A 25,955-nucleotide genomic window follows, 5' to 3' on the forward strand; every position below is an offset into this window, starting at 1 on the left:
CCGAGTTTGTGATGACATACTGTATAAATTTCCAATCAATGATTAAATTATTTCTTATGCTAAAGTTGCAGATGTTTCTGTGCTAGCAAATGCATCTTTTTCTGATGTTGGATACTTATTTAATAGATTTCCAGGTTTTACTTCAGTGAGTCATAAAAGATGATGATATTGATATTGCAACTGATAAACTGCATTCACAATTTTGCTGTTTACAATTTATTTTAATTACAATTAATTTCAGTAATATTATTAATAAAATTTATAAAGCCAGCTAGGATTGACACCCAGTGGAATTTAATTGGAAAACTGAAAAGTGCTTATGTATTTTTAAAGTATAGTGAAATGTCTAGAATAATGTTGGCTATCCTACAATTCCCCGTAGTAATGCAGTGCAAGAGGATTATCAGTGTTATTGCTCAAAAAGGACTAAATTTAAATCTAATATTAGTAATGACACATTAGAAAAACTTTTATTACCAAAAACAAGCCTAAGTGGCAATTGCTATGAACAAAATTATGAAGTTTCTTAATGAAAGCAAAATCTGCCACTGTTCAGAGCATTTTTATGAAAACTGATAAAATTATTATTATTATTATTATTTGTTTTGTTAAAAGATACAGATAAAAAAAGTATCTTTTTACATGCAAGTATTTTTGTACTATTTACATTTAAGAATTAGTAACTGAACTTTCAGGTATTAATTAGTAACTGTTTAAAGTTAATTCATCATTAGAAAATATATTTTTATCATTTAAAATATCTTTTTATCATGGAGAAAAATCTTCTGATTTTTTATTGTCATAGGTTGGCAAGTATGCAAGACTTTTGGCTTTAAATCAAAGATCATGGATAAAGTAAAATTAATGAAATTTAAGTCTAGCCTAAAATCTTCACTAACTAACCAGCATGCAAGTTGTTTCTGACCAACATGCAAGTTAGCTCTTGGCCTAAACAAGTCATAATGGCAAGAATAACTCAATGTCGCAGAATTCTAATCGCTAGGTCAAAGTTAGCATGTTGCCTTCTTCAAGCAGCCAGAACATATTCTGACTTCATTTTCCAAAACCTTTCTTTAACTACTTCTTTCTACCTAATTTGAATATCGTGTGCTGGAAATTTGCATTCTGCCAGGGAAATCAAATGAGGCTTGATAGGAAAAGGAATTAACATAAAATAACACTTTATAGAAATAAAATGATCCTTTTGACTTTAAACGATCAGAGTCTTCAGATGTCAAGGAAATCAGTTTTTTAATGACCTTTTAGAATCTCTCAACTCCAGTGGAGGATGGTTATATTATTCTTCATCTTCCTAATTAAGTTCACTGCAGTATTTCAAGCCTTTTCTCTCCAGTCATTTGCAATGTTACTTATTAGGGAATATGTATCTGTTAATTATTTTATGTAGTATGTTTTTGGAGGGCGTTTTTTTTTTTTTTTCCACTTTTCATCTTTTCTTCACACACCCCCCACGCACACTATTAAGGTTTAGGAATTTTAAAATGGTGAGCGAAAGAAAAAAATTGTGTTTAAGATAGAAATTAATCTGTCAGAAAATTCTATAATGACTGCACAATGAGTTGTAACAAATTATCGGAATCGTAAAACAGAAAATTAGAGATTTTGGTCATCAGCTTTGACTTCAAAATTCAAAAAGTACAAGCATATTGTTAAGTTTAGGATTGTGTATCCATAGATCGCCAATAGATGGCAGTAGTGTTTGTTTGTAAAAAGAAACTGTGATGTCAATTATGTATATGTATCAGTTCGTCTTTGGTGTTCGTGAATAAATGTTGTGTGGAAGAACGCTCCTCTGTTTATTACTTTAACTGCGATCCAGTCTGATTTATTAGAGATTTACACATATTTTGTTTACGGTGCCTGCAAACCTGGATTACTACGAACCAGAAAATCGACAGACTGAATATTTCGAAAAAGGAGGGCGTTCTTTTGAACATTTGAAAAAGAAACGATCGGTTGTTAGACAATTAACTACGAAACTGATAACCAAAGTCGAATCGAATTTAGCAAACAATATTCCGCTAAATGAGAAAATTGAGATAATTGAGGATTTATATGAACAGTTAGTTGAGAAAATCAACAAACTGAAAAGTTTAGGTTCAGAAATAGAAACAAAAGTAACTTCGGAGGAGATTGAAAATGAAGTTACCTTAAGTCAAGAATACCAGGATAAAACTGTTATATGGAGAGGAAGAATGCAACGATTTTTGAAGAAGAATTCGGAATCTTCTAGAACAGTTCATCAGAACGAAACGGCTAATGTTGCACTTCCAGTTGAAGCGAAAACAGTGAAGTTGCCACGTCTGCAAATCGGAACTTATTACGGAGATTCGTGTAAATGGTTAGACTTTTGGAACCAATTCGAAAATACAATTCATAATCATAGTGGATTGAGAAAACTGAAAAATTTGCGTACCTAAAATCCTTACTTGGAGGTAATGCTTTAGCTGCCATTTCCGGTTTCGCTTTAAGTGACCAGAATTATGATTTCGCAGTAGAAATATTGAAAGAACGTTTTGGAAGACAAGATGTTGTTATCACTTCGCGTATGAATAAATTATTATCCCTTGAACCAGTGGAAAACATTTCAAATATTAAAGCACTGCGTAAGCTGTACGATGAATGCGAAGTCAACATTCGAAGTTTAGAATCATTAAACGTTACTTCTGGAAGTTATGGAAATATTCTCTGTCCTATCATTTTGCAGAAATTTCCAGAGGAATTAAATTTGGAATTTAATCGAAGTCGAAATATGGAAGCAGGATTTGATATAAAGGAACTTATAGAATTCTTAAAAAAGGAAGTTAACTGTCGAGAAGTTGCAAGTTTAAGGAACTCTGCGAAAACGAATCAGAAACCATACTTTCGTCAAAATGAACAACGCATGAAAGTTTATCCGAATTATAAACCGAAAGTTCCGACTGCTTCAGCTTTATCAACAATTGGATACAAATGTATATTTTGTGACAAAGAAGATCATACGAAATATAAATGTACTGAGGTGAACTCTGAAGAGAAACGCAACATTTTGAAACATACAGGAAAATGTTCTGTGTTTTGGATGTAAACATTTACCTATCAACTGTAAGAACAAACAGTTTTTCTGCAAAAAGTGCCGCGGTAAACATCATGAAAGTGTGTGTGTAAATCCCACATCAGCTGTCTCCAGTGTAAAAAATAAGGAAACCGAAATATCGGCGAAAATTGTTCAAAACTCTTCTGCCAAAACTGGATCTAATATTATGCTTCAAACGGTGTATACTGTGGCTGAGGGCAGAAATAAGAACTGTATTGTGAGATGTCTTCTTGACGGCGGTAGCCAAATCTCTGGAATTCGAGAAGATTTATCAAGAAAATTACAATTACCAGTGAAAGGAGAAACTGTTTTAAATCTGCATACCTTCTGTGAAAAGAACGGGAAACATTGCCGTCGAAAGAAAGTTGAACTTACGCTCCGAAATATTAATGACCCTGAAAAATACATAAATCTTGAAGTCATCGAAGTACCAGTCATAACAAATGCCGATATACGGATACCAGATGTAGAAATGAAATCTAAACTCCAAGCATTCGTCGTCACTTTGACAGACTGCGGCGCCGCCGATGGAATGAATCATATTTCCGTTTTAATCGGCGCGGACATTATGTGGAAAATTACAAGCGAAGAAATAAAAAGGATAAACAGAAATGCTGTAGCGATGAAAACCTTGTTTGGGTGGTGTATACAAGGCAAATTTTCTTCATCAGACTTTCAAATCCATGATGCGTGTTTGAACGTAAATGTAGAAGAGAAACTTCTAAAAAGCGTCGAATCGTTTTGGGATATTGAATCTATAGGAGTTAAAAATATTTTTGACGAAGAACAAAATGAAATGGCGTTGCAAATATTTAACAACTCGATTACACAAAAGGGTGATAGATACGAAGTTAGACTTCCATGGAAAGATCAGAATGCGACTTTAAGAGACAATTTTAAGAATGCTGAAAGACGATTTTTAAAGCTGATCAAACAATTTAAATCAAACTTGAACTTTTATGCGCAATATAAAGAAGTGATTGACTATCAGCTTAAGGAAGAAATCATAGAAAAGGTCGATCTTGGTACTCCATCTGGGAGACAAACTTACTACATACCTCACCGTGCTGTCATCCGTGAAGATCATAATTCTACAAAACTTCGCATTGTTTATGATGCTTCTTCAAAGGAAAAAAATAATGAATCTCTAAATGATAATTTACTACAAGGACCAAATCTTCTTCCTGAACTTTTGAAAGTTTTAATAAATTTTCAACTTCATCGAATTGCATTTACGTCAGATATTGAGAAAGCGTTTTTGCAAATTTCTGTTGCACCTGAAGATCGGGATTCAATGCAATTTTTGTGGATTGATGAGAATTCAAGTTTGAGCAATCCAAGAATTCAAGTTTATCGGATGTGTCGTGTAATTTTTGGAGCAAAATCAAGTCCATTTTTGCTGAGCGCTTGCATTAAGCATCATATAAAGAAATTTGAAGACATCCATCCCAGAACTGTAGAAATGTTAGAAAACTTCATGTATGTTGACGATTTTATTTATGGATCAGATACGGAGGAGGAAGCTATACAGATATATCATGAAGCCAATGATATAATGAAAAAGGCATCAATGACTTTGACCAAATGGAATTCTAATTCGGATACTATAAAAAACCAGTATAAATCAAGTGACAACTTCGTTAGCTTTAAATTGCCTGACTGTGATTCCCCCTCAAAGATTCTTGGACTTCAGTGGGATACAATTAAGGATATCTTCTGTTTTAATGCACAAGACGTTATTGATTTCCATCCAGTCAAATGACCAAACAAAACGTTGTGTTTTAAAAGCTGCTTCAAAAATCTTCGATCCTGTTGGGTTTCTTGCTCCATGTGTTATTCAAGCAAAAGTTCTGTTTCAGGATTTATGGCAGAAAGGTGTTGATTAGGATGAAATTATTCCACCAGAATTGCAAGACAAGTGGAACAAATGGTATAGGCAACTATGTGATCTACCTAATATCCAGATATCTTGGTGGTATTTTCGTGATGTTGATGAAATGCCTGAAACACTGGAACTACATTGTTTTTGTGATTCATCTCAAAGTGCTTACGGAGCAGCAGTGTACACGAAATTCCGCAGCTTAAAATATTCTAGAGCAAGTTTAGTGATAGCCAAGAGCAGAGTGGCACCCCTGAAAAAATTATCTTTACCAAGACTCGAGCTCATGGCAGCAGTGTTAGGTGCAAGACTTGTAACTACAGTCCGTGTGCATTTTACTCAAGCTAAGATTCATTTATGGACAGATTCTCTTATTGTGCTTCATTGGATAAAGAACTCATAACATTACATATTTCATTTTTGCGAAATGAAAGGCGATGGAAAACATTCGTACAAAATCGGCGATGGAAAACATTCGTACAAAATCGGCGATGGAAAACATTCGTACAAAATCGAGGCAATGGAAAACATTCGTACAAAATCGAGTGTCTGAAATTCAAGACAAAACATCCCCGAGCATGTGGCATCATTTTCCTGGCTCAGATAATCCAGCCGATAAAATTACACGCGGTGTTAAAGTGAGTGATCTTGTAGTAGATCAAGTGTGGAGGCATAGACCTCCATGGCTTCATCAAGATGAAATAAATTGGCCTAAAGTGAACAAGCATTGTAACATAGTAGATAGTGTTGAAGAAAGAGTTGTGACTCAAGTTACTAGCAGTGTTCAACCTTTACAACCTGTGTAATAGAAAACTTTAGTGACTTAGGTAAACTTTTAAGAGTCACGTCATATGTATTTAGATTCATTAATAATTTAAAGTCACAGAATAGAGTGATTGGTCCTGTGACCAAAAATGAAATATGTAATGTTATGTGTTATTGGATTATCTTATCACAAGGTGAGTATTTTTTTGAAGAGTTGAATGATGTTAAATGTAAAAAACCATTGTCTCATAATTCCAAATTGTTTGGGTTAAATCCAGTAATGGATGAAAAGGGTTGTTTAAGAGTTGGAAGTAGATTAGTGAAATCATCATTAGATGTCGATGAAATTCAGCCTATGATATTACCAAATAATTATTTTTCTCATTTAATTGTTTTGAATTGTCATGAAAAGGTACTTCATAGTGGTGTAAATGAAACTTTAGTGCAAGTAAGAGGGAAATTTTGGATTTTAAAAGCTAGACGTTTTGTAAAATCTGTGTTACATGATTGTAGATTTTGTAAAAAATATAATGCTAAAGCTGGACACGAGATATCGGCTCCTCTTCCAGCTGACCGAGTGGAGAAAGCTCAACCATTTGAGGTAAGTGGCATAGATTCCGCTGGCCCTTTGTATTTAAAGGATGGTACAAAAGTGTATATTTCATTGTTTACCTGTGCAGTGACTCGAGGAGTCCATTTAGAATTGTTATCAAATTTAAGTGCAGAGTGTTTCATTCAAGCCTTACGTAGATTTTTTGCACGTAGGGGTATTTGTAGAGTTATATATTCTGATAATGCTAAAACCTTTAAGACTGCTGATCGTGAATTAAAATATTTGTATAAATTTTGTAAAGATTAAAAAGTTCTAAATTTCCTTGGTAAAAATGGGTTTGAATGGAAATTTATTGTAGAAGGTGCTCCTTGGTGGGGCGGATTCTGGGAATGTTTGGTAAGATCTGTAAAAACTTGTTTAAAACGTATCTTAGGTAAAGCTTCTTTATATTATGAAGAACTGTATACTGTCTTAGTTGAAGCTGTTATTAATTCTAGACCTATAACGTATGTATACAATGAACCAAATGAACCTGATCCTCTTTCACCATCTCATTTTATAACTGGATCTAGATTGACTGTTTTACCTTCACCTGAATCTAAACTAGAATCTACAAGATCTCAGTTGATTAAAAGATGGAAGCATAGGCAATTAATATTAGAGCATTTTTGGAAAAGGTTTTATAAAGAATATTTGTTAGAATTAAGATCAGGCATGTTTTCAAAAACTCCAAAGAATTCTCCCGTGTTTAAAATTAATGAAGTTGTACTTGTACGAGAAGATAATGTGAAACGCTGTAATTGGAAGATAGGTAGGATTAAGGAATTATTTCATGGAAGAGATGATAGAATTAGATGTGAGATTCAGTTGGATAAGGGTGTTGTTAGAAGACCAATTGAAAGACTTTATGATCTTGAAGTTCAATAAAATTGATGTATTCGTTGCGGATGCATGGGGGGGGAGTGTTAAGTTTAGGATTGTGTATCCATAGATCGCCAATAGATGGCGGTTGTGTTTGTTTGTAAAAAGAAACTGTGATGTCAATTATGTATATGTATCAGTTCGTCTTTGGTGTTCGTGAATAAATGTTGTGTGGAAGAACGCTCGTCTGTTTATTACTTTAACTGCGATCCAGTCTGATTTATTAGAGATTTACACATATTTTGTTTACATATAATTATCCATTAACAGTGAGTTAATAAAAAAATAAAAGTTTTTTTAAATAAGGTTTTATTTAAAACTCGTAAAATAATTAATGAATTAAAAGGCGAAGATTAATTAATCATATAGTTTATTGGGAACAAATGATTATATAATTCTCTTTACAAAGTTTATTTGAAGTTTTATATTATGAATAATAAAAGCATGAAACATCTTTGATAAATTTATAAAAATAACATATTTTTGCCAATGCAAGTCGATTATTCCGTTTCATTATTTAGCCAACATTTTTATTATTCAATGTATGAAATTATAGATATATTTTATGAAGAGAATAATTTAATTGCTTGTTTCCATCAAACATGTGATAAGTTATTTGTCTCTTATTTTCATTTTTTTTAGTCTCAGTGACACATTAAAAATCAAATTATTCAAAAGAAAAATATTTTTTCAGCATTGAATAATTATTCTTTTTCTTCCAACAATTGTTATGTCAAATGGTTGAAAAATACAGCAATTTTACCAAAAAATCAGAAATTACATTAAAATTGCATGTAAACTTCATTTAAAAGATATTTTCTGCTATATCCAAATAATAAAATTCTCAGAATTTTAGTGTGTTCATTAAACAAAAATATGTACAAAAAATTGTTTCAACATTAACATTTAAACAGTCAAAATCAAAATTTGGGAAAATTTCTTTACAACTATTTATTGTCATATGAGCTTGGTAGCTTATCAGGAAGTGGTTAAAAAATAGCTGGCAAATTTTGATCATAGTAGCAAATGCCATGAGCGAGTTAAAAGCTATAAAAATACAGCTAGTTTAAAAAAATTCTGAAAAGTCTTTTAATTAATATTTCTTTTATCAGTATTGTTTTACAAGAAGGTAAATAGTTTCATTTATGACCTTTAAAAATTTCAAATATTTATGTTGTATATTTTTAGGTGTTAGAATTTTGAAGTCCCATAAACTAATATAATGTAACATACCACAGCAAAATTAAGAAATGAACTTTTAAAATAAGGTGTTGAAAAAAATTTATGTAAACTTAGGAAATATAGAAAATAAAAAGTGATGCAATTAATTTCATTGTGAGTAATTTTAAACTGTAATCAATCCTGTTGAGGTTAATAAAATGAATTGAGAAATCTCTATAGAAACAAGAAACGTGATATAATATAATTTTCTGAAAATCATAATTTTGTTTATATTTATCTAGAAATGAGCATAGATTAAAAGTTCCCAGATAATCGGAATGGTATTGAATTCTGAAATATATCATTAAAACTCAGAATGATTTCTGTGATGCCTAATATGGCACTATCACATTATCTACTCCACCCTTCTGCAAAGTCACCAGCTGTTGGCAACTAATCTTTTTCCAACATTACATGTGAAAACCATTTAAAAAAAATGGCAGCATATTGAAAATTACATGAAACAGAAACAAATTAATGGAATTAAAAATGCAAGAAGTATCCATCTTAAACAGTAAAAATCATATGAAACAAACGTCCATAATGAAAAACTCGAAATTTTATAAAACAGTAACTAATTAACTAAATTAAGAACACAACAAACATCCATAATAAGACAGTTAATTTTCTATTTTCTTGGTCTGTTTTAACTTAGAATTGTACAATTCTTGGTGTCACAGAGCAACTTGGCACTGTTCTCCATGTACACATTGATGTGTTTTGATTTAGAAAAAGCATCATAGAATTTCAGAGAAAAACTATTATCACAGTCACTGTTCACAAACTACTTTTGAACTGCAAGATTTCTATAATAATGTAGCATCAGGGATAAGAAATGTTATTCAAATGTGTTATATTTGAACACTTTGCTGGCTATTTTTAACAGTACATTTCATACAATTCTACTATTTGTAATGTTTAGCCTCGGAGATATGCATTCCTACAACTAGTAAAATGCAGTATTTCTAAAAAAAAGAAATGTGACAAACTCTACAATTGCATTATGATTTGTTTCAAGAAAACTACTTCAGCAATATTGCACTTTGTCCAATGATTCTTATCAAGGATTTGTGGATAATTTGATATTACCCCTAATATTAATATTCATCTGCTCTTTCCTTCATTTTATTGTATGTAAATCCAAGCAACAGTGCAAGATGGTGTGTAATTCTAATATTTTCCTTCTCTTCATATCTTTCCTTTGATTCATTTTCAAATAGAAGGAATATTAAATGCTTAAAAATGTAAATGGATTGTAGAAAAATCAAGTAACGAATAATACAAATTATTTATTTCTTTTGTATAATTGAATGTTTTAGTAATTTTTTCTGTTTTCACATGTATGTTTTTTATTTATGCCAAAATTTAAAAATAATTTTGTGTTTTATAGGAAATCATTGTTAATGCTGCTGTTTTACCTATCATTAACCTTGTAGCTGATCCTGACTATATTAACCAAATTATTGTATGGCTGGTGAGTATTTCAAAAGACTGAAATAAAATATGAATTTATGAATAATAAGGGAATACAGTACAAAGTCTGAAATCTGGATGTTTTATTTCTGGAATTTCTGGATTTAAAATCCAGACCTTCAGATCATCAGTAACTCTTTTTTTTTTTTTTCTCTTTTCTTTTAGAATATTTTCATGCTTTTTTCTTGTGCATTTGATGTTTATTTTATAATAAAACATGTGGAGAGTTCTAATTCTTAATTTCACTTATTACTTTTTGTTTTTATCTCTGCATCACTGTCATCAGACTGCAGCTTGAAAAATGACTCATGCAATGATGTCTAAACATTTTTTTAAAAAAATTTTTAATGTTAACAATAATTGAATACCAAAGAGCTTGTTGACATTACGCTTGATGATAATTACAGACTTCAGCCAACTCTATTGCGAAGTGTTGAATATATTAATGAGAAGAAATTTAACAGAAATTTCTTTCCATATGGGGGAAAAAAAATGTAAATAAACTTTTAAAGGCAAAAAGATCCTAAACAAAAGATAATGTTTAGTGCTGTCTGAATTGGGAAAAACTGATTTGTTATGCAGTTAAGTCAGGACATTTGCCAGAGCTCATGTGCCTACATAGTGTGATAGAATTTTCTGAATTTAGGAAAGCACTGAACAAAAAAATTAAGGAATGACAAAAGGAATTAAGGAAAGTCAAAAGTCGTTAATCCGGACATCCATAATCCGGAATGACCTATAATCCGGACCTCAAAGCTACACACTTTCTGCGCATGCGTAAATGCATATGCGCATAATACCTCTATGCATATGCATATGCATTGATGCGCATGCGCGTTTAATGTATAATGGACGGTATAAGCTAAGCTAAAATTATCTAATTCAGTTAATGTTGCAGATTGTGTTGTTCCTTAATCTTCGAATTGGATCTGGCTTATTATTTTTATTGCTGTTAGAGCAATTTTATAAAAGTAAACTTGAACTTTCGATTATGTCAAAAAGAATTTCCGATTCTGGAGCTGCCAAAGGTTCTACAAAGCGAAAGCATGTTTTGATGTCCATCAAACAAAAAGTGGAATTGCTGCAAAAAATGGATAAAGGCATATCCTTTGTTTCTCTAACCATTCCGAAATCTGTTTATAAATTTCACGCTGCACTGCGGGGGGGGGGGGGGACATCGCAGCGCAAAATGAACTGGAAGTTGATCTATCAGCACTATCCTCATCTTCAGGGCAGATGTTTTTATTTTATTCGGCTTATAATCCCATACTAAATGTAGTATTTCATCTCGATGTACTCCATCTTTGATATGTTTTAAATCAAATTCCTCGTCATTATAAATATCACGAATGCACATCAAATAGTTTTCTGGTTGCAATTTTTTAATTTCGACTATGCGTAATGTATGCTTTACGCATGCACGCATTGAAAGAAATGTTTAATAAAGTAAACAAATAAATATTAAGTTTTTTTTTTTTTTTTTTTTTGTAAATTTTGATACCCTTTAGATCATAATTGCTCTTTATTACATAAGTTATGGTTTCATATTTTTAATTTTATAATTTTTCATGCCATCTTACCAGATTTAAATTGATGATCTATAATCCGGAAAAACCGATAATCCGGAATTACCAAAGTCCCGATGAGTCCGGATTAAAGACTTCTGACTGTAGCATATTATGGGTATAATAGCATAATAATGTACATAACAGCCACTGCTAATGTATATCAATATAATATCATAATGTATATAATAGCATTTGTTGGATAAATGATATATAGGTTACTGTGAAAGACCAAAATTGGAGAATGTCGACTTTGACCAGTGAATCTCAACACATACCAAATACATCAGTGAAAGACCGAATATTTGGTTAAATTCTTGTACATTCGGACCATCACCGGTGTATGTCAACAATCAGAGATATACCGTGGTGGAGGTCGAAAAAAGAAATCGAGTTCAACAGAGGGGCCACTGTCTGTCGCAAAATCTTTTGCTCTGCTGCAATTGAAGTTATGTAGCATGTATTTGTTATACTCTGGAACACTGTTTGTCAGTATTATGCTAGGTTTAATGGTACGTGCAATGTTTACTTAATTTTTTTTTTTTTTTTTTAAATCCATACCCTAATTTATGCTGAATGGATACTGCAGTGAATCGTGAGCTTTTCCTTGAAAAGTTAAATGCATTAATTTCGAGTAAACCAGAAGACAATTGTTTTTATTTTTCAAACACATCTTTCCTCACCGGGATTGATTACTCCTTATGAAGCTATGCTTGGCATTAAACCAAGAAGAGGCATAGCATCGTCTTTTTCGCCTGGTGAACAAATCGCAAATATTGAAAACAAAGAACAACTCTTAAGAAATTGCTAATACTTCTGAAACTGAAGAACAGCTTAAAGAAACTGTTAATACTTTTGAAGAAAATCTGAGCAGTGGCTATACCGAAAATCATATTCCAAAGAAAAATATTAAGGAGGACCTACCACGTCTTCCTATTAAGCTTAAACTGAACAACACAAGTTAATTTCTATAAAAAGATTGGCCACGAAAGAGAATCTTTTACTGCAAGCAACGAAAATGTTACGAACTTCAAAAAATATTTTCTCCTGCTCAAATTGGTGATATGGTACGAATACAAGTGCCTGATGTCGACCGTGGTCGTACAGATGGCCGAAATGTATTGGCAGTTGTTGAAATCAACTTTTACTTTCCATACATGGGATTCCTTCTCAAGTAATGTCGCTAAGGAAAGCAGCTACAGCTAATTCGAGAAGTTGAGGACAAGGCTATACACACTGTCACTGCAAAAGGAAGTGTTCCACAACTAAATGCAGTTCCCATGCTAGGGACTCTTGTACAATTCAAAATGTCATAAAAGTTTATGTTATTGCAATAAATAAGATTTCAATCACATAATTAAGTTTTTTTTTTTTTTTTTTTTTTTTTTTCCTGTATTATTTTCTTTTTTCATTTAGAATGTATTGTTTCAGTTGAAAAGTTTATTCACATGTGCTGTTACTTAAGCTTTTCCATATTTTGACATATCCGGTATAAATGCAAAAGTGAAAAAAAAAAAAAGTTCTTTATTGACTAAATTTAAAACTAAATGCTTAACATTTATTCAAGCACGACTGCTGTCATTATTAAGAAGTCAAGTAATATCGAGTAGTCCTTCTCGCGTTAGAATCAAAAGCTGCATGTCACGCAGTGAAAATGCCTCTATAGAGTTAAGAACAACTCTTCTCACCAGGAATTGGTTACTCCTCTCAGCAAAACAGGCGAAAATGTTACGTCACCCTTAAAGTTTTATGGCACCTGAAATACGGAGAACAAAATGCAAATTTCCGACGTATTCAACATTCACCAGTAGTGCATGGTGAATGTCAACATTTGCTGGTGTAAGTCAGAAATAAAGATATTTGGCAAATATTTTGGACATGCACCAAGTGACTATGTGAATATCGACGTTCTCCAAATCTCAGTCTTTCACAGTAACATATATATATAATAGCATAATGATGTAAATAATAGCATGTGTTGGCTAAATGTTTTAAATAACAATATGTAACTAAAAATATGTGTATTGTGCTCAACAGTTCCCGAGTGGATTAGACCACAGAGCACTGGTGAAATGACCTGGATTTGAATCCAGTCACAGTGACAGACAGTCAGAATACATGTTCATTTTTGATAGTTTTCTGAATGTTCAATGTAAATATGGGTTAGTAGAAATTCCTTATGAAGGCATCCTTCCCCTTAGTCCAACGATCCTTGTTGCTTTATAATATTCAAAACAAGAAACAAACAGAAAACCCTATAATATGTTTATACTATATATATAAAAAATGTGTATGTAGTACAGTCAAAAGTCATTAATCAGGACGCCCATAATCCGGAATGATCTATAACCCGGACCTCAAAGCTACAAACTTTCTGCGCATGCGTCAACACATAATGCGTTCACGCATCCACATATGTGTTGAAGCATGCGCGTAATACCTTTACACATGCGCATATGCGTGTACGCATCTGCATAATACATTTACGCATGCGCGTTAAATGTATAATGGACGGTATATGCTAAGCTAAAATTATCTAATTATTTACTTCAGTTAATGTTACAGATTGCGTTGTTCCTTAATCTTTGAATTGGATCCAGCCTATTATTTTTATTGCTGTTAGAGCAATTTTATAAAAGTAAACTTGAACTTTCGATTATGTCAAAAAGAATTTCCGATTCTGGAGCTGCCAAAGGATCTACAAAGCGAAAGCATGTTTCAATGTCCATCAAACAAAAAGTGGAATTGCTGCAAAAAAATGGATAAAGGCATATCCTTTGTTTCTCTAACCATTGCGAAAATCTGTTTATCAATTTCACGCTGCTCTGCAGGGGGGGGGGACATCGTGGCACACAATGAACTTGAAGTTGATCTGTCAGCACCATCATCTTCAGGGCAGATGTTTTTATTTTATTCGGCTTATAGTTCATTACTAAATGTAGTATTTCATTTCGATGTACTCTGTCTTTGATATGATTTAAATCAAGTTCATTATAAATAGTTTTCTGGTTGCAATTTTCTAATTTCGACTATGCGTAACATATGCTTTACTCATGCGCGCGTTGTAAGAAATGTTTAATAAAGTAAACAAATAAATATTAAGCTTTTTTTTTTTTTTTTTTTGTAAATTTTGATACCCTTTAGATCATAATTGTACTTTATTTCATAAATTACAGTTTCATATTTTTATTTTTATAATTTCTGCATGCCATCTTACCAGCTTTAAACTGATGATCTATAATGCAGAAAAATCGATAATCCGGAATCGCCGAAGTCCCGACAAGTCCAGATTAAAGACTTTTGACTGTATTTTATGTTTGACTGCTTAAGCATTTTGTGAAGAGAATGCGTAATTGTTGTAAGCCAAGAAGTAAGTTATATTGTGAAAATGACTTACTGATTTCAAGAAAATAGGGAAGTGTTTTTTCATACAGGCAGAAAAATAAATAGTATAGAGATATTTGTTGCAATGCATAGATTGTTGCCCTCATAAAAAGCAAAAATTTTATAATTAATGAATTAGAAGTTAGAAAAATGGAATCACTGATTAATAATTTTTTCTTTCATTATTTTATATTCATTTTTACTTTATTACTTTAATAATATTCATTTTTCCTTCATTATTTTAATAATAATGAAGATATAAAATGAAGTAATGTACAATTTAAGCTTTTATTAGAAATGCTAATACGAATAATGCAGATATGTGATCTAATTGATTGTTGGTATAATGAATGAAAAAGATGTGTTGATTTGAGTATATTAGATTTAATACATCGATTTGGTAGTGTATTTCATTTTTTTTATTCTTATTTTATTTGTGGATATCTTTTATTAACAAACAGCTTATTGTGACGTAAAGCAATAAGGACATAAAGGAATGAAAGGTATATATGTTAATTCAATTATTAACGCTATAAGTGGCAACACTACCTTTATCAGTTCATGAGACTTATTGTCATTTGGTTTGGAATACTTTTGTTTTATTAATTTTCTTTAAAGATTTAAATGTTATTTTAATAAAGTAAATGCTTATAAACACAGAGACTAAAATAATTAATTGTGCAAATTTAACTAGTAAATGCTGTTTAAATACAATTCTTAGACCTGAAACCGTGTCACTCAGAGGATTAGGCAAAAATTATTGTTTTCCATATGTATACGTTGTTATAAAGTACAAAGCAAACATTCTTTTTCAAGCAATATTCCCCAAAATTATAAAGTACCAAAAAATTTGTATTAAAATGAAGCAATAATGCTAATAAAACTGTTATGAAGTTATATGTGCTAAAATTTTGAGTTTTTTAGAAGACATGTAACTGATCACATTGAAATGTTAAAAATGAAGATCTCTGTTTATCTCAGCTTAAAGTGGTGCATTTTGCAGGAGTAAAAAATAAGCTACCAGTGATATATTCTTATTTAAATGTTTTCTTATTTACATTAGATGTTTCTCTAACTATTGTGTTAGTGAAGTGGGTCATTTATATATTAAAAAATTCTTTTTCATGAAGTAAAGGATGTGTTAATACAGTCGAAAGTCTTTAATCCGGACTAGTCGGGACTTCGGCGATTCCGGATTATCGATTTTTCCGGATTATAGATCATCAGTTTAAATCTGGTAAGATCGCATGCAGAAATTATAAAATTTAAAATATGAAACCGTAATTTATAAAATAATGAGCAATTATGATCTAAAGGGTATCAAAATTTACAAAAATAGAAGCTTAATATTTATTTGTTTACTTTATTAAACATTTCTTTCAATGTGCGCATGCGTAAAGCATACCTTACTCATAGCCGAAATTAGAAAATTGCAACCAGAAAACTATTTGATTTGTATTCGTGATATTTATAATGACGAGGAATTTGATTTAAATCATATCAAAGACGGAGTACATCGAGATTAAATAGTACATTTAGTAAGGAATTTTAAGCCGAATAAAATAAAAACATCTGCCCTGAAGATAACGATAGTGCTGACAGAACAACTTCCAGTTCATTGCGCGCCGCGCCGTCCCGCGCAGAGAAGCGTGAAATTAATAAACAGATTTTGGAACCATTAGATAAACAAAGGATATACCTTTATTCATTTTTTGTAGCAATTCGTTTTTTGTTTGATGGACATCGAAACATACTTTCGTTTTCTGGACAACGAAACATACTTTCGTTAAATAATTCTCTTGCACCATTGCCGCAAGGAATGAAATTTGAATTTAACAAATATTCTCTATTCATATAAAGCAAATAAAATTTAATTAAGAAATTTTAATTGCAAAGAAATAAAAATAATTATTAGTTGTGATCTAATTTACGATATTTAAATTCTAAGAGCATGTATAAATTAATTGCACATATCTAAAACCATGAAAAAATATATAATTCCAAAAATTAAATTTATTATTCTAAAAAAATCCATAAGTGATTAATCGTTGAGCAGGCAGGAGACAGACTTATCAAGGGGAAGTTGCCCCCGAACCTAACTTTTCAATTAGTCAATTCTCGTTTCATCATCCATAGATGACGAAACACGAATTGAGTAATTATACATTTTTTTGGAATAATACATTAAATTTTTTGAAATTATATATTTTTTCGTGGTTTTAGATATGTGCAATTAATTTATGTATGCTCTTAGAATTTAAATAATGTTGTAAATTAGTATGCAACTAATAATTATTTTAATTTTTACTTCTTTGCAATTAAAATTTATTAATAAATTTTATTTGCTTTATATGAATAGAGAATATTTAAAAAATTAGAAAAGAAATTAGAAAACACACACACCCACTCTGTTACTCGACTGCATAAGCTAATTTTTTTTTTTTTTTTAAATTTGCGCGTTTTTTTGCTTTAAAAAGGATTGCATTATATTGTTCTTGTCTTCCGGTTAAGGTTTTTATGCCTTTAATTAGTCTGCACGGAATGTTTGTAGAATTATTAACAATTAAGCTGTTTAAGTGCAGCTAAGCCTAGTTTTCTTTCCATAGCAGCCACATTTGTTTACATTTGAAACGTAGCAGAATACTGAATTAATTCTTTCTGCACCTTTAGTGTCTTTTTGCTGAGTGGAACCAAAAGGAAACTCTTAGTTTTGTGCACCGAAAAATCTGCCTTCTTGCCTGCTGGCCGAATTGCATGTTTTTGTGTAGAAATCCATAATTTTAATTTAAAAAAATTTTTAAAAACTTTTACAGTTAAATTGGTGTTGTATGTTTGTCTATATCTTGCAATTTTTAATAAAGATATTTTTAGTTTTTATATATTTTTGCCTTGCCGCAAAGTAAAAACTGAATTAATTGAATGAGAAAAATATCTCTAAAAGAAATTTAAGGAAATAAGTGTTTCATATTAGCAGCAAACATTATTGCCAGTCTGTCTGGGACAGAGGAGAATGTTGACAAATAGCACATGTGCATTAGGTAAGCAGTGAATCTTCTGTGAAAAACTGTTTATTTTTTATTTGTTTAATTTCTTTTATACATCGTCTTAGATTTATTTATTATAGTATCTGAATAGAACACGTGGCAACAATTGATAATTCTTCAGATAATATAATTTTTCTTCAGTCTGAATTATAAAATGAATAAGATGTAAGTCTGTTAAGTGAACCTAGTGCCAGAGTGTTACTATGGTAAATAAGTATAATGAATTTTAAAGAGTGCATTTATTCTATTGTAGTTTATGCACTATCGATGAAGTAGATTTAATTCAATTCAATAAGTTCAAATGAAATGAGGAAAAAATGCATATAATTTAATATTCCATACAAGGAAGTCATGTGGTGTACACATCAGATTTTTTTACTTTTTAAATAAATGTGAGTCTTTTATCTATCTAACACTGTATTTTTTAAATTATTATAATGTAACTGTAGGCAAAAATAAAGCATTGGAAAGATATTAATTTTTTTATGTACATTATGTTTTGACTGAGTTTAAAATGAATGTAGTGCTGTAGCGTTTTTATTATTCTAAATTTACAACACTTGCTACTACAGTTTTGTGAATTTTCAGTAGGTCTCACATCTCATCCACACTTTATTTTCAAAAGAATGGCATTCAAACTTTTAGGTAAAATTACAAAATAATGAACAGTGTTTGTTCCACCATAAATGTGTAATATGGGTATAGGCTTTAAAGACACTGAATCATTTTCATTATTGAAAATATTTTTTGTAAGCAAGAAATGATTTCTATTTAATAGCCTTGAATTACATCTATCTTATAATTTCCATAAAGTCTCTCATATTCATGTATTCACTAATTTCTTTATAAACATAAATATTTCTTGAAATTGCAGTCACTATTGTACGTAGTTCATTTCCCCAAGTTTTAATATCTTCAGTATTATTTATTGATTCTGTTACACTTGCATATTCAAACAAAACACTCATTCTGTCAGGGTGTTCAAAGTACGCCCAATTAAAAAAAAAAAAAAAAAAAAAAAGAAAGTAACAGTATAACATTCTAAAGCATTTATGTAATTCTTGTATCCCAAATAAGGATAACAATAATGAACGGTATAGATATGATCCATCACCTTCTGTTTTCACTACTGAAAAATTTTCTGTTAAAGATCATAATTTTTTTGTTTCATCGGAAATCATTAGGATGAGACTTCAGTTCTGCATTACTTTCTATTAGACTTTGTTTTCTCATTTTCATAAAGTCTTTGTATGCTAAAAATATGATTTCTAAATGATTAGAATATTTTTCTTTAAACAATACTACTTTTATTTTATGAATCGCCACACCATTCTATCAGCAATTTGTAAAATTGGTTCGTCTAAATTTATAAGTTCAACGAAATTTAGTTCAGTATTTTTTAACTTCATGATTATTAATACTAGTATTACAAATTAAAACTGTATTTTGTATTTTTAATGATGAGTGTTCATTTTGCGCATACACAAAGTGTTCAAAATGTTAATTACATCAAATATTCTTTCACATTCCATATCAAAATTGAAATCCCCAGTAAGTATTAATGCTTTTTCATTTTCATATGTATTTTGACACATTTTCTAAAAAAGTATACAAGGAGGAGATATATAACCACTAGTAATGCAATACTTTTTCTGTTTTAATGCTAAAGAACTCTACATGATACTTTGTTTTATTTTTTTATAATTCAAATGTATGATACAATTTATTCCTATTGCAAAACATATAGCAACTCTTGGTGAAGAAGATACATTGAATCGAAATATTGCAACAAAATCAGAAATTTCAAATTTGCCAGTGTTTCCACAAATATTAAAATATCACCTCTATGATACCTCTTATTGCTTAGTATTAATCTAAATTGCTGATAGAAAGTTTATATTTTGCTATATGACTGTAATTCTATTAACTACTTTTAAATATGTCAGATGATAATTTCAGTGTTTTTTTCTTCACATAAATGCATGTTTTGAAACAAATCAATTGCATTCTTTACAAATTCATGTTGTAAATTATTTAACCTGAAACTTCAGATATTATTTAACATTATTTAACTTCAGAAAAAAAAAAAGTTCTTTAAACTTCCTAAATCTAAAATAATATACTGGTCTTCTGTTACTTTTAATTTAATTAAAATATCTCCAGAAGGAAAAAATCTTCTTGTTTAAAAATATAACATTAAATTACTTATTTCAGACAAAGTGTTTGCAGTTTCACCAGTCTGATCATCATTATTTAATGGCTGTAAACTCATTATCCTAATTATAACAGGCTGTGGAAAATTAAATTGTCATTTTGTTTAGTTTTTTTGTAACTTTGTAACAGGTGTAAGTTTTTTAGTGATTTTAAATTGCCATAAAAACATCACTTTCATCATATTAACCTATAGGTTATAAATCTAGCTATAAATCAAACTCATTCTTTTACACTTTCGCTATTCAAAGGATCATATAGAGGCACCTCTTTAATCCAAAGAAAAATGTGTTTATGTGGAGATCCACATATTTGAAGAACTCAACCCATTCATAACTGTCCTCAATTAAATATTCATCAAACACACTATTTTCCCAGTTTAAAAATAACATTAATTTATTTGCTTTGTATTTGAAATATTGTGCACAAGTTACTGGATGTCGCGTAACTAATTTTGATTTTTCTGCATCATCTAAAAGCAACATACAAAAACAGCATGCCTTTTCAATCAAAACTGTTTTATTCAAATGTAATTTGCATAAGCACTAATAATTTGGTGCAAATAAACTGCCTATAATATTAAGAAACTTGGAGATTTTTTCTAATTGCCTGAGCATTGCCATTACATCATGTTTCTTTGATTCCCAATAGTAAAGCAAAGATTTAACTTGTTTTAAAATGTTATGACCCTGATCTAACTCAATTATACTGTATATAAATGCCTTATCTAAAACTCTTGTGCATCTGTGGTTTGTTTTCCTCAAACAAATATTTAAACTAGCTATGCATGATTTTATAATTTCTGTTTAGTCATAAAAGGAACCCTGTTAGGTATACATGACTTTCTGTTCGAATGCCTAATCTCTGATTTTGTCCAATCACCGTAAAAAATATAAACAGGAACATTCATTTTGTAACCATCAAAGGACCATTGTGTAACCATCAAATATCTCAGGACAACATAATTCATCTATAGCTTCTATTGCATGCCAAGGTACATGAGTTTTTCCTTCTCCTGTAGCTATAATTCTAATATTGTTAACTCTCTCCTCATTGCTATCAACTAACATAATGTCTAATTCTGCTCCTAATTTAAAAGCTGAATAAAAATCTACATTGTACGAAAGACTGTATTTTCTAATGTATGAAATGTATTTTTATCACATTTAAATTGATTTTTTTAAATGAAAGTAATTTTATCTTTCTCATACTATAATTTTATTCTTTCATGTTTTAAAATTATGTATCATACAGAAATATGTAATTTTAGAAATGAAACACAATAAAAAATAACTTCAAATTTTTATCTTTGAAGCCATAATATTGCTGTAACATAGAAATTGTTCCTGGTTGTTCTTAACCAAGGACTATTACATTAGTAGCAGATTACACTGTTGATATGGCAGATGTTACCTAAGTATTTAGATAAAAAACCTCGCTTAGAATTTATAAATAACTCGGGCTGATGTAATTTTTTTATCTTTAAAATGTAGAAACTTTGAATTTTTAATTTGTCTTTATTTGTTTTTGATAAAGCAGCTCTTCATTGGTATTCTATATTATTAATAGCAAATGAAGACTCCCTTCTTAATAACTGACATTTTCTGTTAAGCATCATTATTACAAGTGCATTTTATATGAAAGAAAACATGTATTCACATGTATGAGGAATTATCACTTGTTTTATTAGCAAGCAGAATTTCAGTTATTAATTGCTGCTAAAACACTGCCTAAAGATTTTATTTATATTTCAGTGTAAAGATACTGTCTTGACCAGTGATGGATTTTTACTTGTGATAAGATGTACAGATAATATCGGTGAATTACAAGCTGTTCAAGAAATGGTTAATCATGAAATAGCTGTACAGAGATCAAAGGATACTGGAGGTGATGATGGTAAGCATGTTTTAAATTGGTTGCTATATTGTTATAAGATTTAAATGTAATCAACTTAATATAATTTCATTATTTGCTATTTCTACTTTAATTTTATAGTAAAATACATTCCTAAATTTAAAAGTCTTAACATAAAAGCCAGTGTGTAATATATCATTTGCTCTCCTAATGGAAGTAATGATAACAGATTGCACCCTTTGATTGTTACATATTATAGTTAAAAAAAGTGATAATTACTTCATTGATTTCTATTTTAGAATATCCAGATGATATTGGAGAAGGTATTTTTAGTTGTATAAATAAATATTTTATAAGCAAATGTCTAGAAGGGAAAAATTGCATATCATTTTCTTTAGACAGTGCTAGTAATAATTTAGGAAAATTTAAAACTGCCACATCAAACAGCTGTGATAATTTGATGTTATCCATGCCACCTCTTGAATATGGCTGCAACAAAAGCTACTGAAAAATTAATTGGCTTTGAAATAAAAATTTTTTTACTATATAATATATTTAGAGAAAAGTTCAGGAAGGAATCATACTTCAAACTTGCTCAACAAATTCTGGGTTTCGAATGCAGTTTCATAAAATTTTGACACACTGCAGTGTAAGATGGCATTCCTTTTTAGAGTCCATAACAACTATTCTAGAACAGCATGATGCTCTAATTTCTTTTTAATATGTTATTATTATTAATTATTATTTATTATTTTTGTTTAATCAAACAGTAATTAGAATGAAGAAAAGAGGTCACAAAACATTAAACAGAATTTTAAATTCTCCTATCACCAAATTAGACTTTTTTATTTTTAAAGAATACTTTATCTTATGTTTATAATATTAACTATTAATTCACAACAACAAACTCTTTATATACGTAAAATGAGGAGAGAACTTATTGGAGCTTTTAATGAATTGTTTGTTAGATTCATAAAATCATCAGCAATTTCGGAAGAAGATGCAATAGTCATTATGTCATCTGTTCCATTTCAAAAGTGCATTTGTAATAATATATAATTTAAATGCAACCTAATGTTTTCTATTGCCAGAAAGAATCAGACTGCATTTTGATCAAATTTTAGTATGAAAACTCAAGCAAATCTGAAAAAGTAAGCATGAAGACTGCTGTATTACAGAAAAAGATTCTCTTAGTGATAACTTAGCCATGCTAAACATGCTGTTTGCAAATTTTTCACTCATAAATAAATTTTAAGTATTTTTGATGATAAATTATATGTACATTTCTTGTTTATGTAGAATTAAAATATATTTTGTTCATTTCCGTATAGAAATTGGGATCATCTATAAAACCTATAAAGATATATAGTTTATGGATTCTGATTTTCCTTTCATATGATAATTTATTATTTAGAGTATTAGCTTCAGGAATATATTAATGCAGAGTTCGTAGTGACCCTTACAAGTGCTTATAAGTCCTTATATTTGAAAATAAAATATAAAAGCCCTTATAGGTGCTTACTTTTTCTCTAAAGCACTTTTCTTTGTTTTTAGTGCTTTTTTTTTTTTTTTTTTTTCCCTTTTAGTGGCTTCTTTTTTTTTTTTTTTTTTTTAACGAATGCACATTTTTTCCCTGTATCAAAAGCTGAAACTAAATAAACACATTTTGTTCCTTATATGGAACATCATATGGTGAATCATACTCCCAAAAATAGCTTTTTGCCCCTTTCTCTACATTAACATAACCTTTGGTGCGCGCGAGTACAGACAAATGGTCGTTCTATTGTTCAAAGAATTGCGAAAGCGGTAGAAAATTTCAGTACATTCCGTATTCTCTTGCTCCTTTCAAATATTACACACGTTTGAATTTCTATCAAAATTTTAATAATTTACATTCTTGTTTCACGTGGTCAGTTCATATTCGCATTTATTATGATCGGTATGCTTATGAGTATAAATGTATGTATGAATATTTATAATAATATATTTGCAGTAACTGCTAAAGTATAGATAAACTTCAAAAAATGGGTAAATGTGTTTTAACACAGATTAGTTTTCTAAGGAATTATATTCGGAATGGCATAATTAAAGTGAAAGTAATTCAATAGTCAAAATAATATTTTTTTCCTTTGCCAATGCATTACACAGAATGGAAGTTGGGGGTTCTCCCCTTCTTTGCAAAATCTCGAATATTGCAACCGTTACAGTTCGCAGCAAAGCAAGCAACTGACTTTTTCTTTTTGGTCACTTTCCAACCTGGATTGAAAAGGACTAAAAGTTCTGCGATCTACTAACCCAAGCGAAGAACGATTGTATTTCGGAAATTTAACGAAGTCTGTTCAAAATTAGAATGAAAAACACCCCAGATTGTTAAATCTCTATTAATCAATAAAAGTATCGTGAAGTGTCCTGCTCAATGATAAATACGCCACACGGGCGCATGGCGGTGAAAACTGGACAAAGCAAAGAGGCGTTTTCCTTTATTTAGTTATTTATTCTCTAAATACTGGCAGCTGCTGATTTCGATTGTATAATATCACATGCAGAAGAATTAAGGCGCACATATTGCACAATAACGTTTGCGATATTTCACAGAGATAAAAGAGTTTTACTGTGCTTGCTAAGCAGATTATTTTTCAGTTCCATTGGGCTATTTTTGGTTATTTTCAGTTCCATTTGGCCATTGGGCTATATGATGCACATATCGAAATGTCAAAAGCATTATTTAGCTGAAAATTCTAAAGAACGGCTACTCCCTTCCTCTTTTACCAGTTATGCTCGACTATTCAGAATTTTCAGATATTTGGCAGTTTCCGAGTATGCCAGTTTCTTTATTTTGACCTGAAATTTCATCATTAAATCTTGTAATATAATTTAGTTCTGCATAGTTTTTTTTTCCCTCTCATTGTAAACTAGTTCTGTAAATGAGCTGTTTTTTAAAATTAAGAAAAAAAGAATGTAATTGTTTTCCATTGTTGAGTAATGCTCATCCTCTCTTAAATACTGAATTTCTCATATTTTAAATAACAATTCTAATTTTTCTTTTAAGGTTATGCAGTTGTGTATAATGCAATTATTAGACAGGTGCTTATGTTTTTCTTAAAATGTGCTTGAAAAGTGTTTATAAGTGCTTATTTTTTTATCTAAAATAACCCTGTAATGTATTTAGTATTATCTGAGCAATGAAATAAAAACATTTGACTAAATATGCATATTATTTAAAAGACATATTTTTAATTTTTCAGTTTTTTATATTTATGGATTTTAAGTTTAATATAGACTGTTTAATTTTAAAACATATGTATGTAAAATATGAAACAAAATTATTAAACTTAATTAGAATCAACTGGCAATAGACCTTCAAACTCATAAATTTTAATTAAACACATCCCTTCTTCAAAGATATGCTTTCCATTATTTTTTGTCACTCTGCTGCATGTTACATCACTTTTTCCCTGCAATCTCTGTGCAGTTGACACTGATCTTATAACCAAAAGTGTCAGATTGTCAACAATTTATAGCATATCATATTGTCAAAAGCCATATGTAACAACATATTGTCAAAATTGTTAATTGATTTTAATTCAAGTAATTCTACATTTCCAAAAATGTTCGTTTATGAAATAAAGTTTCATTTTTCTTCATGTGAATTTCTACACTTATATTTACTTATGGTGTTATTAATAAATTGTCTTTTTATTTCATTTTTGATAGATACTGATATAAAGCAGCAACTTAGTAGTTTGTTCTATGTTCGTAAAGTTGTTGAAACACAATTACGTAGGCTTAGTGAGGGTACAGTTGACACTGATTCTACAGGAATGCCAACAGTAAGCTGGACTTTTTTTTAAAACCTGTGCTCATGAATTGTGCCTTTTCTGGCAGTTTCGACAAATTTGAAATGAATATGTCTTATTTTAAATGTAATGTTTTTTTTTATTACCGTTAGTTTTTTAACTGTTTACCTGTAAATGATTTTATATAGAAA

General features: G+C 30.1%; 1 protein-coding gene across 3 annotated transcripts in view; it reads left to right on the forward strand.

Annotated features, from left to right (window-relative positions):
• The window catches only part of LOC118189030 (sorting nexin-13-like), a 134,311-nt gene that overhangs the window by 46,946 nt on the left and 61,410 nt on the right, over window positions 1-25,955 (forward strand). For all 3 annotated transcript variants that reach the window (XM_085816986.1, XM_085816985.1, XM_085816987.1), the window contains exons 9-11: window positions 9,827-9,910; window positions 21,868-22,009; window positions 25,682-25,797. In XM_085816986.1, coding sequence (XP_085673112.1) covers window positions 9,827-9,910; window positions 21,868-22,009; window positions 25,682-25,797 — 342 coding nt within the window. The remainder of the gene's footprint in view (window positions 1-9,826; window positions 9,911-21,867; window positions 22,010-25,681; window positions 25,798-25,955) is intronic.

Source organism: Stegodyphus dumicola, chromosome 5 (assembly GCF_044657685.1).
Source record: "Stegodyphus dumicola isolate Sdum_Otavi_A_Nest chromosome 5, ASM4465768v1".
Taxonomy (NCBI): Eukaryota; Metazoa; Arthropoda; class Arachnida; order Araneae; family Eresidae; genus Stegodyphus; species Stegodyphus dumicola.